The sequence below is a fragment of the Taudactylus pleione genome, unplaced genomic scaffold, assembly GCF_031769625.1.
Source record: "Taudactylus pleione unplaced genomic scaffold, aTauple2 ptg000685l, whole genome shotgun sequence".
NCBI lineage: Eukaryota > Metazoa > Chordata > Amphibia > Anura > Myobatrachidae > Taudactylus > Taudactylus pleione.
The window spans coordinates 2,225,457-2,245,100 of NW_028285087.1; the positions used below are offsets into that span (position 1 = coordinate 2,225,457).

The window sequence follows — 19,644 nt, forward strand, 5'->3', positions numbered from 1 at the left end:
AGCAATGCGTGGAGGACATTCTAGGCTGTATGAAGATCAATACATTACAGATGTGTCCTCATGCATCTTGCGTCTATACGCTATACGGCACGAGACACTCGGTGCGAATGATTCACTTCATGAGGAGTAGCGTACCATATTCTTCTTTAAATTATGCATCTTATTTGCATCGCAGCCGCAGTGAAATACCGCTCACACTGTACTAGAGACTAGGGATGTGCAGGCTCGGATAGGTTAGAATTTTCCAGCCAAGTTCTGATTTTTCCCGCCAAAAATCGGGTCTCAGAAAGAGGCAAAACATGATTTTCCATGGACTTTTGTCCAGGAATGATGATTTGTCCATGAAAGATGACGTTTTGCCTCTTTCTGAGACCTGATTTTTGGCGGGAAAAATCCGAACTTGGCGGGAAAATTCGAACCTACCCGAGCCTGCACATCCCTAGTCTCTAGTACAGTGTGAGGAAAAGCCGCAGGCGCTCGCATCGGAAGCCCTTTCGTATACAGGTTCATACTCATTTGCACTAGAGATGTGCGTGTCCGGATTTATGAAATCCTAACACACCTGAATTTAGGGGTTCCGAGTAGAACCGGGTCCAAGTTCGGATTTACTTTTTGGGTCCCGGTTCGAACTGTCCTGGTTTGGATCTGTTGCCGTTTCAGAACTCAGAATTTATAAACCAAACTTGGGCTTTGGATTCTTAGCTGTTTTTTATAGATTTTTAATTGTCTTTTTTTTATGAATTTTTATCTGAAGCCACGTGACTTGCAAAACCAAAATGCGAAGATTAATCCAAAACCAAAACACGGGGTCCCGCGCACATCTCTAATTTGCATACAGATAAACAAAGTCGCTAATCAAATTGATCAGTGCAAGCCAGCAAAGTAGTTGTGTCGCTCCCAGGTGTCTTATGGTGCATACACACGATCAGATTTTTTCTTCAGATATGGACGATAACGATTTAAAAATCGTTCAGTCGTTCATATCTGAAGGAAAATCGTTCATATCTGACATGCCTGAACGATGGACGATCAACGATGCGCGTTCCCGTTTGCCAGATAACGATATCTGACATCTGATGGGTTTGCAGTCAGACTTGGACGATTCCATTCATTTTAATGTAGTCAAAAATCGTTCAATCGTTCAAATCGTTCAAATCGTTCAGATCGTTTAATCGTTCAATCGTTCATCTGACAAATCTGACAAGTCTGACAAATCTGACCGTGTGTACGCTCCATAAAACACACATTTTGATCAAGAAAGATGGTCGGCACACTCTGTACGCTGAGAGGGGCTATTTGGCGGTGCTTATATGAGGACACCTCTGTTTGTATATAGTTGTTATATAAATCAGGGGCGTATTTATAATGGGTGCAGGGTGTGCGGGGCACACGGGCCCCTGGGTCCAGGGGGGGCCCGCACTGCACACCTTGCACCCATATTATATTTACCTCTTTGGAGTCCCACGTCGGCACCGGTGTCAGCGCTGTAAAAACGCCAGGAAAATGGACATCGCCGCCATTTTCCTGGCATTTTGCGCATGCACAGTACAGGGAAAATAGCCGACTTTACTATAGGGAATGAGCCCAAGTACGTATAGTAAGTGCAGGCCGTATGTAATAAATGAGTTATCAGACTGGACCTATTCCCCCGCTGTGGATTAGCAGGATTTAAAAATGCTGTATTCTAAACTTATAGTATTATAATAATTTTTTTCTTTTTGATTTGTTAGCGCCATTATAAGATTTATTTTATTTATTTATTTATTTATTAACAGTTTCTTATATAGCGCAGTATATTCCGTTGCGCTTTACAATTGGAAACATTTATAGAACAAAACAGGATAATAACAGACAGACACAGAGGTAAGATGGCCCTGCTTGCAAGCTTACAATCTATAGATGGTGGCACTTGGCAAGAGGGAGACCTTCATAGGGCACTACGCGCTCCCCGCTAGCTAAAATTACAGGGCACCCCAGTATATTGCTGAGAAGTTTGTCCCCGAGGCGGTCTGTCACACTCTGACACTGAAAACACGCGCCATGTCACCAGCATGTCAACTAACATAGTAAACTATTTATAAAACTGCCTTTTCGATCTCACATGTGCCCTTTGTCTCCTGTGTGCCACCAGAACCTGCTTCCCGTGTTTTGTCCTGGTGACTCTCATTCTGCGACTGACTGACACAGACGGAGAGGTGATCCCGATGTCTATATTACTGGTGCTTGGCTGGTGCTATGTCATGTATTTTGCACGTGGATTTCAGATGCTCGGACCTTTCACCATAATGATCCATAAGGTAAAAGCAGGTTCAAACGGATAAGAAAACACAGCTGTTAAAAGACAAAAATCGCATAGTACATTTCCACGGTTTTCTCCTAGCTGAAGATATTTCAGGAAATCTTTATTTCGCTATTATTATTATTTATTATCCTTTATTTTTATGGCGTTACAAGGGTTCCGCAGTGCCTTACAAATAAGCAAAACAAAAAAACAGTGACTTACAGTACAAACCAATTCAGGACAAGGACATGGCTTATACACATTGCTGCATTCGCCATCATAACTCAAATAAGCAGCAGAGCATTAGCAACCAAGGATTAGGTGCAGTTGTAGGGAGTATGTGATAGTATGAGTAAGGGAAAGGAGAAACACATGAGCAAAGAGGGCCCTGCTCGTGAGAGCTTACATACTAAAGGGTTAGAACAGACAGACTGGTCACACAGATGGGGTAGACAGTGAGTAAGTGGGTTAGGATAAGAACTTGGATGGCTTTGAAGAAGTTTGTTTTGAGAGCCCATTTGAAGTTTAGTGGAGAGTTGGAGGGGGTTTCAGGGGTAGGGAGCATCAATGGCAAAATCTTGGAGGCAAAAGTGGGAGGAAGTAATCAGCAAGCAGGAGAGGCGGCATGAGAGAGGTGGGAGTCAGGGAGACCATTGGATGAGGGTCTTGGATGCCTCCAGAGTGAGAGAGGATATCATCCTACAAATATTTTTGAGATGGAAACGGCAGGACTGTGAAAGCACATTTGAGGGCTGGAGGAGATTGTGGTGCTGCTAACAGATAATGAAATTGTGGAAGGTGAGGTTATATGGAGGGTGGGAAGATGATCAGCTCAGTCTTAGAAATGTTAAGTTTAAGAAAGCGCTGGGACATTCAGGAAGAAATATCAGAGACATTTAGAGGTATTAATTAATAGAGAGGGGCAGAGGTTTGGGGAGGAGATAAGGATCTGAATGTCATCAGCATATAGATGATACTGGAGGCCAAAAGAGCTGATGAGCTCACCTAGAGAGGACGTATAGAGGGAGAATAGGAGATGTCCCAGAACAGAACCTTGGGTACTGTTACTGGAAGTGAAGTCATGAGAGGAGTTGGAGAAAGATCGGTCAGAAAGGTAGGAGTCAGCCAAGAGAGGGCAGTATCATGCATACCGAGAAAGTGAAGGATTTGCAGGAGGAGCGGTTGGTCCACAGTGTCAAAAGCAGCAGAGAGGTCAAGGAGAATGAGCAGAGAGTAGTGGTCCTTGGATTTGGCAGCAAGGAGATCATTGCTGACTTTTGTGAGGGCAGTTTCTGTGGGGTGGAGAGGACAGAAGCCAGACTAAAATGAGTAAAGCAGGGAGTGGGAGGAAAGAAAGTCAGTAAGGCGGTTGTAGACAAAATGCTCGAGAAGTTCAGAGGCAAATGGGAGGAGAGGGATAGGGTGATAGCTGGAGAGAGTATTAAAATCAAGGGTGGATTATTTAAGAATGAGAGAGACAAGGGTCTTCTTGAATACAGAAGGGACAGTGCCTGATGTGAGAGAGAGATTGAGCAAGTGGGTCAGATGGGAAGAGGCAACAGGAGAGAGGTAGCGGACAAGGCAGGAGGGGATAGAGTCTCAAGGTGGAAGGGGGTGAGGACTGGATAAAGGCCATGAATTCATCTGTAATTGAGTATATTAATGCAATTGCCTATATGAAGGGGCACCGGCGTTTGGCTCATCCATGCACACCTCATCCATTTATATAATAGTTTAACTTATTTATTTTCCCCTCTGAACATTGCCCTTCCAATTTTAGATATAACCAGAGATGTCAAAGGTATCTGTTTGATTGTGATACATTCATTGGGGGTTGGGGTGTCCTCTTTGGTTTACAGTTTAGTGACCTTGTAAACCAGACACCTAAATTAAAGTTTTTTGGTTGCTCAATCAAAATTATAAATCGTAACAAAAAGTAAAGTGAAAAAGACAAGGGAGTCGGATTTTCCTCTGTGTAATGGAATACAGGTAGAATATTGTGCATCATTGGATAAAAATAGACAGAAGGTAATTACATAGATGAACGAAGTGTTATGTAAATCTGGCCTTAGTGAGTGCTTGTAAATAATTCATCACAATGTATACTGTACAGTACATCAGTAGTAGAGATGTGCACTGACACCTGTGTTTTGGTTGTGGATCTGATTCTATCCTCATGTTTGGTTTTGGATCTGTTTTTTTTTTTTTTTTTTTTTAATAACCTACTAAAATCATGTCATTTTGCAATCCAAAAACCTGAAATTCTGATTTAAAATCCGAATTCCGAACCACGGGTAGATCAGAACCGCGACTAGGATTCATCCAGATTTCCTCAGGAGATCAGAAATGCGACTCGGTTCTGTCAAGATTCATGAAATTCGGGTGGATTCAGATTCCTGGAAAACCAAACTGCACATCTCTAACCAGGAGTCCTTGTGTTCTATCTTTTTTTTAGATGATTTTCGGTGACCTGCTACGGTTTTGCTGGCTAATGGTTGTCGTCATATTTGGATTCGCTACCGGTAAGGAAAGAGGTGTAAATCTCTCACAGAGATTTAGGCTGTAAACTTTAATGGTTAAATGCAGTTTTGATAGCTTCTATAATTTACGATGATCTATATTACCTCAACCAACATTTGTCAAGTTACTTAAAAATTATGAAATATTAAATTGCTCTCTGCCACTGAAATACCTTTCCGGTCTGTTTCTTGAGCCATTGAATTACATTTGGATAATATTAAAAGCTAAAGTGCAGTTCATGAGTAGATCGTTTAGAATTAATTCTGATACATATTGCATCTAAGAATTATCATTGATCTGCCTCTATGTGTGTCTTCCTCTGCCCAGCGTTCTACGTCATATTCCAGACGGAGGACCCCAACCAGCTGGGGCACTTCTATGGCTATCCGATGGCCCTCTTCAGCACATTTGAACTGTTCCTCAATGTTATCAACTCTCCCACAAACTATGATGTCAACCTCCCCTATATTTTCCACATCGTCTATTTCTCCTTCACGGTCATCGCCAATCTTCTCATGTTAAATCTGCTGATTGCCATGATGGGGGACACTCACTGGAGAGTGGCTCAGGATAGGGATGAGCTGTGGAGAGCTCAGGTATGGACTCTGAAATGTACACGATTTCTCTGTGCTTTGCTAAAATAATATTATTGGGTTTCCTTTTAAGGATGTGGAAATACAAGCACTCAGGGCATTTGTCAGTCATGGTTAGACCCTGACACAGGGCCATACATTACTTGGGGCATGGTGAGAACCTTGTCTTAAAAAGAGCCATCCTAGGGTTCACCATTGATAGTTTGCTACCGATGGCTGAAGATTTCACCGTCGATGGCAGTTTGCCTCAATAATTTGTAGTTTGTTCTTTTATCATTGCCCATGAGTGGACTCTCTCCTCTATTGTACATGCATGATGGCAAACCACAGATGGTTAGAAATTATTAACCATCAATGGTGAGTCTTTCAATGTCTAACCCTATGCCATCCTATGGGCAGAGCTGCAGGGTGATCTGGAGGGTCCCAATGCTCGGGTGTGCATGGCCATGTCTTGTGAAGATGTGCACAATGATGGGACATACAGTAGCTAAACCATCTTGGGCAGGCATGGTTACGCCACTTTCCGGCAAGACCGGGCCCCTGGGTGGCAAAGACCAGAGTCTCAACTTGCCTCACCTTCCCCACCACCAGTGCCAGATTAACAAGCCAGCCCGAGGCGGTCATCCCAGGGGGCCCCACATATAGCTACTGTACATCGCTAGCATGGAGCGCACTGTGACATATGTGAACTGGGGGCACTACTATGTGCTGCTGAGAGTTTTTACACATTATACTATTTAATAAAACCACCAGTGTATCATATTGCCAATTTTATTGGTAAGAGCCCCACAAGTCAGTTGCTCATAATCCTGTTTCGCCTATCACCCTCTGCATTAGTTAAATCATCTTTGTGTTATATTAGTTATCTATTATTCATACTGCTTGGGACATAGAGTTTTTGTAATAAGGGGTTTATCTGTAATTTGTGTATGAGAACAGAACCGCAGCAATAATAACTAACTTTTCCTGTTTTATTTCTGGTTTTGCAGCCTTCTGAATAACAGATAATAGTGTACATTCCATACCTGTTTTTCTAATTTCCCCTAGCTTTACATAAACAAGTAAAATATAAACCTGCCCCTTTAGGCTTTGTCTACGTGCCTCTGTATTTGCTGTATCACCTAGAGTTTTACTAAATGTCTCTGTTCTGCTTTCTCAGGTTGCTGCTACCACCCTTATGTTAGAACGCAAACTGCCGCGCTGCCTCTGGCCTCGAACTGCTGTCTGTGGCACAGAATATGGCTTAGGCGACCATTGGTACCTTCGGTAAATTGGGCAATATATAGAAGATTTCATAATTAATTTTTTATTTTTTGTTTAAATCCATGACTGTAAACATCAACTACACCTAGAGAAGGCAGCAATTTTATGGGCTTAACCAAATTTCATGAAACGATAGAACGAACAATAATTAAGAATTATTTATTCATTGTATATATTTTATTAACTATTAGTTATTTATATGTGCTATATTTGTATACAGTATGTGCATTTGATTACTTAGTGCCAGAAGTGTACCTGGTGCTTTACATAAGAATTAAAATAAGGGTCTCAAAAGTTCGGTTTTTAAATAAAACAACAGATGCGCGTGCACACAGCAAGTAGGCACCTGTGGACATGGATGCCCAATCAACGTTCTCTCACCCATCTCCACTGTAAATAAACGCTTGATGCGGAAGTAAAGTCGGCATTGGTTAGGTGAGGAATGGAGTTATTAGCAAACGAGTAGGGGCCTATTCATCATCACCAATTTAGTTACTGACCCATTCTTTATTATTAGGGGCCCAATGTGGCCCCTTAGTATTCAGCAAACTCTGAAAACTGAAAGTTTTTGAAGTTTGCCAGCGGGAACCTAAACCATCCTCAAATGGCTTTGGTTCCCGGTGCCCCGCTCCTTCCTATAGGAAGGAGGTTTGTGTTGCAAAGTGACATCTCACTCCCCCCCTTCCCTACTTACTGCCTGCTCTCTGACACTACGCATACGTGAACTCGGTCCATGCGTGCTAACTAGTTTCAGTACATACCAGTGGATGTGTTACAACTGTGAACAACCCAGTTACTTAACCAGTGGAGTGGTTTATTGGTGTTACACAGTGTACAGCCGTACTCACTGTTATACACACTCTGGTCATGGAGTGGAGCTTGTGCGGAGTAGGGTGTAATACAGCTAGCCAGCGGGTGAGTGTATGCAGCTTGTGGGCAGCGGTGCAGGATGCTGGATGCAAGTAATCGCAGGTCTCACCAGAGCTTAGTGGAAGAATATGGTCTCCCACTGTGGTATCCAACACCACAATTTGTGCCAAGTGTGATACCAAAGTATCGGGGCACCTTAGAGGCATATTGATGAATGTGCCCCTGGGTGTGATGTACTAAAGGAAAAATGCAGTAAAAACCCAGTTTTCTTACTGCACCCCGCACACGCTGCTTCGCCGCCACCCCGCCATCACCCACCAATGGCCCCCACTCACCTTACTCTCCATGGTCGCCGGCCCGCGCTCCTCATTGGTCCTCCACCTCCTACTCCTCCTAATCTTCCGGGTGCAGGGAGGAGGAGGAGGAGCCGAGGACTTCCTGCACAGGTCACCAGCAGGAAGTTCTTGGGGCTCGGAGGGGGCAGGGTCCCACGGAGACTCCCTCACCCAGCGTCGGCTGCTTCGCAAAGGGCAGCTCTTATCGCAAGAGCTGTCCTTTGCGATACTAATCGCATATGTTAGTACATATGCGATTAGTAAGGTTGCGGTGACTGGTGGAATGGTCACCGCAACCTTAGTACATCCCGCCCCCTTAGAGAAAGATGTTATTTGGAAAAAGTAGCAAGAATAATGGAGGTGCTTCTAATAGGCTGTTATTTGCTGTGGGCGCTGACTCAGAACATGCAAAACGCCTTCCTGTTCAAGTGGTAATATAAATGGATTCCTTTTTGAAGTACTGTCATTTAAAAGCCCCTTAGATAAATAACATCAGTAGGTTATACAGGAAATGGAATTAATGTTCCTTTCATAGGAATAGTGCATAGAGATGGTGCATAGAGATGGTCCGGTGGAACATTCATTCTGAAATGCAAATTAAATCATAGTGGTTAGAAAGACATGGGCGAGATAAAGTACTGCCAACCAATCGGCTTCTAACTCATTTCAGGCTGTGTTTGAAAAATAACAGAAGCTGATTGGTTGTTACTTAATCTCCTTCCACTTTGCCTCTCTCCAAGGTTTAGTACATAGACCTCCATGGTTTTTAATAGATGCACAGTGGGCGGGATGCATCAACACCGAAAATGTGATCAAACCTCCGAGAATTCAGTTTTCTGAGATTTGACTGCAGTCTCCATATGCACCAAGCTACGGGAGCGAAAATTTCAGGAACTTGGACCCGATAGGCAACATCTATGGGCTCCTTTCTGCTGAGTTCCCTGAGAAGAATGCAATCAGATCCCTCCCAGTGTCCCCGGGCGGCTCACGCATGTACAGAAGAACTCCTGGGTCACTTATATCGCATCGGACAGCCCTTATCGGGAGAGCTGTCCTTTGCGACTTTAGCCACAGTTGTACAAGCGTAAGGCATTCCTAAATGCCGCTGTGCTTGCGGTCAGTGGCGGGAGGGATGCATAGCATGCAAATGCCCTGTGTGAGATGAGTAGACATTAGGGGCAATTGTAAATAATGTTATATCGGTCAATAAATATTGCTGAAGGGGATTAATGAATAGTCGGTTTGTTTTGCAGAGTGGTGGTAAGGAAGGACCTTAGTCAGCAGAAGATACGCCGTTATGTTGAAGCATTCCAAGGACCCGAGGGGGAGCACCTGGATAAACCTATCCAAAATGTCTTCAAGTCTAACATGATTTTTGCCTCGACCATAAAACCCGGGCTCCCCACCGTGAAGGTCACAGAAGTGGCTGCAGATGAACCACCAAAGACTTCACAAAAACAAAATGAGGATACAACCAGTACACACAATACGTCACACATGGCGCACCTTGAGCTACCACAGGTATATGTAGAGCCGCAAAGGACGGAACAGAAATCTTCTGGGAAAGAAGCATCACCGGTGAGATTCGCCAGTGGCCGTGCCTGGAAGCGGCAGAGGTCAATCACCGTACAGCAACTGGAAGTAAAAGTGCTGCAAGATGCCAACAGTGACGGAGATGAAGAAATACACCAAGTCTGATAACGTATGTTCTTTATGTTATAATGGTGATGAGATACCTAGTATCTAAGAAGCAGTAACAAACTCCTTGGACCATTATGCCATCAAGAAAGGAAAAAAAACAAAAACAAAAAAGTCTTATAAGCATTTAACTCAGTGAGTTGATCTAAGGTCTTGATCCAAAGACACCTTGAACCTTCTACTTATTAGTTTTCTACCAATAACGTAGCCAAATGTGGGTACAGAATATGGAAAAAAAATAATCTGTGGGAGATGTCAAAGACGAGGAAACTGATTATTGCACCAGAGGATACAGTGTTCTATGTTGTGATACTCTGCTATGTACTGCCATCCTGTGGGGCAACTGTATAATATGACATTTTCTATATATATGTTACATATAGAGATCTTCAACATCTGGAGCAACCACATTTGTCTTGGCATGCTGCTTAGATTTTGTTTTATGGAACTGACGCACCTCGGGTGAAATGGAAGCCACGCTTTCTGTGGCAGTTTTCATACTGGGCCGTCATGACGTGATAAATACAAGATTGTAAAAATAAATGTATTTCTCAATGCCGTGCGTTTGTTACATTTATCCGTGTACGTTTTTTTTCCATTCCAATCCCATTTTCACTTCCTGGGGGAGATGTACTAAGCTCTGGAAAGTGATAAATTGGAGAGTGATAAGTTACCAGCCACTCAGCTCCTAACTGTCATGTCACAGGCTGTATTTGAAAAATGACAATTAGGAGCTGATTGGTAGTTTATCACTCTCCAATTTGTCTCTTTCCAGAGCTTAGTACATCTTCCCCACTGTGTGAAACAACTTCTGCAAAGAAGTGGCTTCCTTTACATATATTAGGTCCAACTATGCACATTTTCCTTTTAAACGCCCTAATGGCCAAAGCACCAACGTGTTCATCCTGCTGCAAATCTGAATAAAGCCTGATCATTAAACCCAAACACAATGCCAAATAGCACCATACTATAACGTAAATAAATAACAAGACGGAGACAGAAAATTTGCCTAAAAGATGAGATAAAATATATTTGACAAAATTCAGGAATGTAGCAGAAAGGGATGGTATGGGGGCGGACCCATGAAAAACTGCAATCTTATAACAAGCCAACATAACCTGCAAACATTCGCTGGTGTACCACTCTTCCTTAGAACCCCCTTATGGTGTGCCTGTCCGGAAGGACAGTGTTGCCATGCCCATCCAGGGTCGTCAGCATCACGAAACTAAGGAAGCGCGCACCCAAAACTTTAAACAATCACTGACCCACACTCCTATCCAAACTCGTAACCCAAAACTACAACTATACTATCAAATAGGAAGGGGGTGAGGGAGATTCCAGAAATCAAAAATGAGAAAGCAGGAAGTGATGTCACCTCTGTAATCCAATATATAACCCCGCCCACTCAACCTGTCAATCAAAACATACTCACTCCCTGTCAAAGGTAACTTTATTGCACCAAACATATATTCAACCCTTCACGCTCAACCTGGCTGAACACGCAAGGACGCAGTCACAGTGTTTAACCTGCCTCTCATTCAATTGTTCAGCTACCCAGAACATTATATGAAGAATAGTAGAGACTGCGCTAAACCACTAATGGATATAAGTAGATTAGTTATTGGACGGCTTAAAATTCAACACACTTTTTTTTTTTTTTTTTAAATAAGAGTAATTTTAAGTTCAAATGGGTATTAGTATACAAAGGTTCAGACTCCTAATAATGTCCCATTAAATACAGGTATGCTGAATAACTGACTCTGCATGATCAATATAAAGGTATTATGAAATAACTCATGGTCCACTGTTAGTAAATAATGGCCCTCATTCAGAGCCGGACGCTCTGAGCAGAGCGCTCGCTCTGAATGAGGGCCGTCCTCCATAAAAATGGAGCGTCCCCCTGGACGCTCGTATAGCTGTGGGTCACCACCCACAGCACATACGAACGTGCAGGATGATGGTTGCGATGGTCTTGACCATCGCGACCATCGCCAGTGCGACCAGAAGCCTGTGGTCGGGTTTTTCGACCACAAGCCCTGGAGTGATTTTGGCTCTAACAGAGCCAAAATCACTCCCACTGACATCACTAGTGATGTCAGTGGGGCCGGCTTCTGATGGTAGGCGTTCCCTTGGGAACGCCTCCGTCTGGCAGGCACGCCCTCGGCACGCCCACCAAAGGGGGCGTGCTGTCAATCAACCGACAGCACGCCCCCTTTGATCAGACACAACGAGCGAAGGAAAGTCCTTCGCTCGTCGCATCTGGCGCATGCGCACGACGGAGCTCCCTCCGTCGTGCGCATGCGCAGTGCACACCATCGACCCACTTGCGAGCGGACAGCCGCTTGTGAGTGGGTCTGAATGAGGCCCAAAGTTACCCATGATGATGGAATGATGGATCCTTACAGTCCTTAAGTAAGATGACTCACCCATGGTATTGGCTGATGGCGATATCCGAATGGTAACAGAGCAATTGCAACAATTTGGTCTGAGATGTTGGTAAATTAAAGTCCGGTAAAGTGTCCCAGGCTTAACGCGTTTTGCTGACTAACGGGTATTCAGCTTTTTTTTTGTATATTCACCCATAACATTGTATCTGTGCTTTAATTTAAAAATACAGGGGGAGTATTTTTCCGCTAGAGCTGAGCAGTATTGGCAAAAATTAGGTTAAAGGCTGGTGATTGACTTTAGGGGCAAAATTTACTAAGCGGCGGTTTGATGGTGGTTTCTATTCTATTCTAAACCCCGGGGGTTTGGTGGCATTTTCTATTCTATTCTAAACCCCAGGGGTTTGGTGGCGGTTTTGTAGTGGTTTCTAAATGACAGCCCTGTTCTATTCTATTCTAAAATGTGTTTTGATGGCAGTATTGCAGCGGTTTTGGCCTTAGTAAATCTGCAGATAGCAAAACCGCCGCCAAACCACAGTCAAAACACATTTTAGAATAGAACAGAACAGGGCTATCATTTAGAAACCGCTGCAAAACCACCACCAAACCCCCGGGGTTTAGAATAGGCTAGAAACCGCCACCAAACCCCCGGGGTTTAGAATAGACTAGAAACCGCCACCAAACCCCCGGGGTTTAGAATAGAATAGAAACCGCCACCAGACCCCCGGGGTTTAGAATAGACTAGAAACCGCCACCAAACCCCCGGGGTTTAGAATAGACTAGAAACCGCCACCAAACCGCCGGGGTTTAGAATAGTATAGAAGAAGCCACCAAACCGCCGATTAGTAAATTTTGCCCTAGAGCTGCTGCTTTAGGAGGTTGTGTCCTCCAAATCAAGGTGAAAAAAAGGAGTCAAACAAGCAGAGCTGAGCGTGTTAAACCAGTGATTTCAGTATACCTCCTGAGATGATCAAATATTTAATAAACACACATAAATGTACAGACAATAAATACAGTAGCTAAATGAAAGCGTATCTAGAGTAAAAGTTGGTCTGTTCAACAATTGTATGTATGGGCAAAATTACATGTGAATAAATAAAAAATGCATTAAACTGTGAAGCTTTTCTGAAAGCGCACCGCTACAGTTGTTGTTGTGGAATTCATCTCATTTTAACCCCGTAGAGGAATCGTATTACATGTTCCTCTACATAGTTTAAATTGTTGACTAGATCAAGGGATTTATTTATTAAAGCTCTGTTTTGGATTTTTGGTCGCTTCTCTGTCTGTTTTGCAAACCTTCCATTTACTAAAGTCAAAACTGACGAAAAAAACTACCAAAAACCTGACTTTAGAACATCGGACCAACAATCACATTTTTTTTCTTTACATAACGAAAAAAAGGATCCGCAGATTTACAGTGCTAAAGGTCGATTTTACAACCGACCAAAAACCGATGGCAAACCCGCCCAAACAAACGACCTGCGTGTGGCAGGTGAGTTTGAGAGAAGCGCTGCACAGATCAGTTTGATCTGTGTAGGCTTAAGTGTGAAAGCAATAAATGAGTTAAAAAATGTTCTTAAATTGCGTAGGTCCCCCCCAAAAACCATAACCAGCCCTGGACCTCTCAGCCTGTGCGAGTATGGGCATTTCTCACTAGCCCAGGCTGAGAGGTCCAGGGCTGGTTTATGGTTTTGAAGGGAGTCACCCCACAGATTTATTTTTTTACATTTTACCTTTCAAATCTTTTTACATCTAAGAAGCCTGTGCCAATTATACTGATCTCTGCATTGCTGCTGTGTGGATGGGTGTGCCATCATTTTTTTAACTTCTATTCGATGCCGGTTTTGAACTGATAGATCAAAACCAACGGCATTTAAAGCTGCAAAAGCCAACTGACATCGACGTCTGGTTTCAATTGAAGCTGAAACACGACAGATGATAATCAATTGTTTTTTACAGCAACGATGGCGATGTTCACTGTTTGCTATCGGTTTAGAACCAAAACTGACCTGTAGTAAATTTTCCCAAGTTTTAGTATTATATGCTCTACTTTAGTTTTTCTCTTCTTATCTGTACGTGTATTTGTTTTATTATCTGTACGTGTATTTGTTTTATTATATGTACATGTATTTGTTTTATCTGTACATGTATTTGTCTTTATTATCCGTACGTGTATTTCTTTGTGTTCGTGTATTTGTCTTTATTATCTCTACGTGTATTTATTATTATCTATACGTGTATTTGTCATTATTAAATAATTTCTTATCTACCAACTGTATATTGAAATCATCAGTTTAGCTGTGTTAACACTCAGTGCTGCTTCTTTTTCACCTTTTATTTAGACAATACAGCAATACTTGGCCTCATATGGAGTAATATTTAGTTTGGTTGCTCTGTGTAACAACCTTGGTACTGTCTGGTCTACTCCCTCCTACATCAAACTCCATGTTGTGCTACTGTACCTTCTCCACAGTTGTTAGCTTCTTGTAAAATCCAAAAATTAGCTGATAAATCACAACCATGTTATAGGCATATCACAGGGAAAAGACAATACTTAGTGCTTGTATTAGAAGAAGAACCTGTAATAGGTGATGAATGCTGTAGTTTATTCCAGCATTAGTTATACACAGTTCTGTGATTAGAACCAGCCTTTGTCTGGGCTATATGCCCCTCATCCCATTGGCAAAGTCACAGGTAGTGGTATGTGCAATTAAATTTACAAATTGGGCTATTGTTTAACCAGTTATGGGAATTGTGGGGCAGTTTGACAGCAAGTTTGATGTTTTAAAATAGTTGCCCATTGCTGGCAAACCATCGAATGATAGTGACAGTATTTTGGAGGCTAAAATCAATGGCCATATGCCACAATATGCTGCAATGTCAATCCTGATGAGTGAAACCTAATTTAATAAATTCCCCAAATAATGGTAATGACTAGTGGCCTAAATATAGGAGTTAATCAGTGAGTTTTATATTCATTTTCAATGATCTTATTATCCTTAACATAATCCATGGAGTACGACAAATTCACCATTGTCTTATTGACCTTAATTGAAGGTGACTGATAAAAGGATTATTACCTAAGAATAAGCAGGAATAGTCCAAACTTCTTCTTTTTCTCTTCCTGACAATGATATCCTCGATTGGCGTGACCCCATGACACCAGACGTCTCCCATGTTCATGCTCATTCCAAAGGTATAGGTCCTCCCAATGATTCATGCACAAATTAGCAGAACAAGGGTCAAACCTAGTACCCATGGCTGTGCCGACTTTCCGTAAGTAACAGCAATCATTGAAGCAGAACAAATTATTCTTAATGATGAACTGTTTCCCTTCAATAAGGAAAATGTAAAGCTCTTCCTCCAAATGTACTTTAGACTTTTTAAAAGCATTTTTTAAAGAGTAATGAAAAACGAAATGAATGAGGTAAAACAAACTTAATTTATACGCAATGGGTAGCATTGCATTCTGTTTTGTCTCAAAACCTTCAAAACTCCATAATACTCTATGTAACAGAGAGAATGGGATGGCACCTAAGGCAGTGGGGTAAATCTGCACATGCTTTAAATATACTCACATATAAAGTTGCGTCACACATGAGCACATTCCCGGAGATGAGCCCAGTGAAAAAGTGGTAGTTGAACATTTACTACTTCAAACCAGCATCGCCAAGGAATCTAGGTATTATGCCTCAGCAAGAACAATTTTGGTAAACTGCAGCGATAAGTGACATTTATTGTGGCAATAATATAATGAACCTTATTGCTGCTAAAGGGGACCTATTGATATATTCGCCGTCTAGTCGCTTAGTGACCAGACCTGCACCTTTACTTTATGATGAAGGTGGTGCATTGAATACAGTGGGAGATCCACATGTTTGTTGCTCACTACTGTAACACTTGTTTTTATATGAGAAATGGCAATATTACTGACGTGTGACATGCTTGCACACTTCATATAGATGCTGAAGACATCCAGTACTGTACTGTAAATGCCACATTCAAGGTATCTAATACTAAAGTTGAGGCTTCATGATCTGATACAGAATATTTCCAGTCACAGCCAGCTGAGTCTGTCCCATTACAGAACAACACCCCAGGGGCAGAGTACAGGTTGGTCTGTGTCACCGTGTTCCTCAGGGCAATGCAGGGCCAGTCACTATGTCAGAAGGGAGCTTAGAGAACTTCACGTTTCCATTTCTATTTTTAACTTTTGTCACTCCTGTTCTGAGCCTATTTTTGACACTTATGAGCTCATCCGCATTTTGTCATGGTGTTTGTGCAGGAATCGTTATGAAATACCGCCGGACCTAAGCCCGGAGGATGAAATACCGATGGTGGTAGGCAGGCACGTGAAGATCCCGACAGAGGTAAGTATTACCCCTAACCCTCCCCTCTCCCTCTCCTAACACTAATCCTCCCTTAGGGGTGCCTAACCTTAACCACCCCCCTAGTGCCCAACCCTAACCTCCCCTCAGGGGTTTCTAAACCTAACCCCCCTCCCCACACCATAAACCTAACTCTCCCGGGGGGTGCCTAAACCTAACCTCCCCCCAGGGATGACTGACTCAAACCCCCCCTTTTCCATAGCCTTACCCTAACCCTCCCAGGGGGTTGCCTAACCCTAAGACCCCCCAGGAGCCCCTAAACCTACCCCCCCACGCGGCTATTACCACCCGATGCCCAACTTTTTTACATTTAGTATGCTGGGCATTGGGATTTTGACATGAGGCTAATGATAGACATCGGTATTTAGATGCCTATCATTAGTCCCATGCTGGGCTTTCACTGTCGGGAAGTTGGCTTTTGGCATTTTGACCACTGGCTTCCTGACTACATTATGTTTGTGCAGTGCCCACACAAATTATAACCTGTTTTTTCTTTTTGTACTATGTGCTTTGTCAGAAAAGACGCACATTGGTTTCAGGCAAGTGGCGCTAAAGCTGAGACATTTTTATATATCCTTACTAAATTAAAGTTGGACAAACAGTTGAAAAAGAGGGATTGTTCTACTTTACTAGATAGTTGGTTGTCTTATGGCAAAAAGAGTACCCCAGTCATTTTAGATGACAACATATTGGGGTACTGGGAGTACAAATATGCACCGAATAGTGATCATGCATGTGCACCAGGCAATAATACAAACAAAAAGATGGGGTTCCCTTGTTTGAAAGTGGATACCCACGAATGTTTCACAAATGGGGAGCGGATGTTTTCTTTTTTTTCTCTAGGGTAGCCCCCTTGTACGTAGAAATATTGTAGGGTTTTCTTGCTCATGATTGTTCACCATACAATAAATAAATAAAAGGGCACCCATGTCTAATTCAGGTTAAACCTTTTTTTCTCCAAAGGGTGCTTCCTTTTTTTTAAGCAATGGGAAGGGGTCATCTTGTTGAGCACCACAAGACACCAAAATGTGCGCCACTCCAATAATAAACAGGATATTTCTCCCTCTATAATGAGGATGACACATTGTGGGCAAAGGAGGGGTTTATTCTACACCCCAACTGTAGCGCATCACTGAGAATGGGCTGTAATCCGTGTCCTGGCATGCTACACTTCACACGTACCTCCAGGTCTGGCAAGAGTAAAGGAGGTGGTGTTGGAATATTACTATTCCAATCTTTCACATACACAGTTGTCCCACAGGTACCTTCACTCACATTTACATAATTTGTAGTACATTCTGTCAGGACTTTCATTCCTTTCTCTCTGTGAGTTGCTGTTATCTATCGCCCACCTGGGCCACTCCAACAGTTTCTGGAACATTTTTCTACCTGGCTCCCTCACTTCCTATCCTCAGACATCTCCGCCATCATTATGGGTGATTTCAATATCCCCATTGACAGTCCACAATCTTCTCATGCCTCCAGACTACTCTCTGTAACATCCTCTCTTTGCCTTTCCCAATGGACTGACTCCTCTACTTATAAGGAGGGCCACTGCCTTGATCTTGTATTTACCAGACTATGCTCAGTTTCTGATGTCACTAATGCTCTTTTCTCTCTCTCAGATCACAACCTTATCACCTGCACACTCTCCTCCATTACATCATCCTCAATGTCATTACAATCAACCAAACCTTTTAAAACCCACAGAAATATTAATGCTATTAACTTTCATCAACTATCCACCTCTCTACAACAACGACTCTCACAAATTTCTACATTAATTTCTCCTGAGACTGCTGCATCACCTCTAAACCAGATTCTAGAAAAAGCCCTCAATGAAGTAGCTCCAGCTACCAATCACACTCCACGTGGACTTAGACGTCAACCGTGGAATTCTAATTTAACTAGGCATCTACAAAAACTCTCACATAAAGTAGAAAGTCAGTGGCGTAAGTCTCGTGCTCCATGTGACTTCCTCACAGTCACATAAAAGACTATATACAACTGTTACCGTAATCCTCTGGACAAACTTACAAACAAACTTATTTTCAATCTCTAATCTCTGCTCAAGCCCCTAACCCCAAGTGACTTTTTAATACAATTAAATTGCTTCTTACCCCTCCCTCACCCTACCCACCTGCTACTATCTGTGCACAAGATCTTGCTTCCTATTTCAAGAACAAGATTGATAAGATCCAAAATGAAATGGTAACAGGGGCGGGCTGGGCCTCTGGTGGGCAGGGTGCCATCTGCCCATGAGCTGGTACAATCCTGCTACTGTGGGGCTGATGACACACCCAGCATCAGGGGTGGATTGCGCCACTGGGATGCCGGTCTGGTCCCTACTTTGGCCAGTGACCAGCCTCCACTTATCCACCTGCTGCCTCGATCGAGCTCAGCTCCAATCAGGCAGCTTTATAGTAGTACAGCTTCTAATGGTTAAAAAGAAGAAAAAAGCTGACAAGGGAGCTGCTGCGCATGCCCTGGAGCCTGTCAGTCACCAGTGACAGCTCCACCTGCAGCCCGGCCCCACTCCATGCATGTAACTTGTGATGCTGGCAGCCAGCCACAGAGACCAGTAGCGGGCAACCAGAGAAGCAGTAGGTAAGTGTTGGCAGCGGCAGGTTGGGTGGGATGGGGGGGATTGGAGTAGATGACATAGGGTTGGGAAGGAGAATTGGGCTGACGACAAAGGGCTTGGGGTTGAGCTTAGAGCTGATGATACAAGACTGGGGGAGGGAGGGTGAAGCTGTCAACATGGGGCTGGGGTGACACAGGGGCTGGGGAATGAGGCTGAGAGACACACACTGGGGCTGGGGGAATATGGCCAACAGAAACACACTGGGGCTGGGGGAATGGGACTGAGAGACATAGTGAGGTTGGGGGAATGGGAATGAGAGAAACACTGGGGCTGGGGGGAATGGGACTGAGAGACATAGTGAGGTTGGGAGATTGGGAATGAGAGACATACTGGGGCTGGAGGATTGGGAATGAGAGACATACTGAGGCTGAGGGATTGGGAATGAGCGACATACTGAGGCTGGGGGAATGGGACTGAGAGACATACTGGGGCTGGGGGGTTGGGACTGAGACATACTGGGGCTGGGGGAATGGGAATGAGAGACATACTGAGGCTGGGGGAATGGGACTGAGAGACATACTGAGGCTGGGGAATGGGAATGAGAGACATACAGTACTGAGGCTGGGGGAATGAGACTGAGAGACATACTGAGGCTGGGGAATGGGAATGAGAGACATACTGTGACTGGGGGAATGGGACTAAGAGACATACTGGGGCTGGGGTCATGG

The 19,644-nt window shown here is 43.4% G+C and overlaps 1 protein-coding gene across 1 annotated transcript in view; it reads left to right on the forward strand.

Moving 5' to 3' along the window:
• Positions 1–10,109, forward strand: part of LOC148477858 (transient receptor potential cation channel subfamily V member 6-like) — an 86,055-nt gene extending 75,946 nt beyond the window's left edge. The window contains exons 12-16 of the mRNA XM_088456097.1: positions 2,132–2,297; positions 4,737–4,803; positions 5,129–5,397; positions 6,554–6,660; positions 9,116–10,109. Of these exons, the coding sequence (XP_088312223.1) occupies positions 2,132–2,297; positions 4,737–4,803; positions 5,129–5,397; positions 6,554–6,660; positions 9,116–9,560 (1,054 nt within the window). The 3' untranslated portion in view covers positions 9,561–10,109. The remainder of the gene's footprint in view (positions 1–2,131; positions 2,298–4,736; positions 4,804–5,128; positions 5,398–6,553; positions 6,661–9,115) is intronic.
• The last annotated feature ends 9,535 nt before the right edge of the window (positions 10,110–19,644 follow it).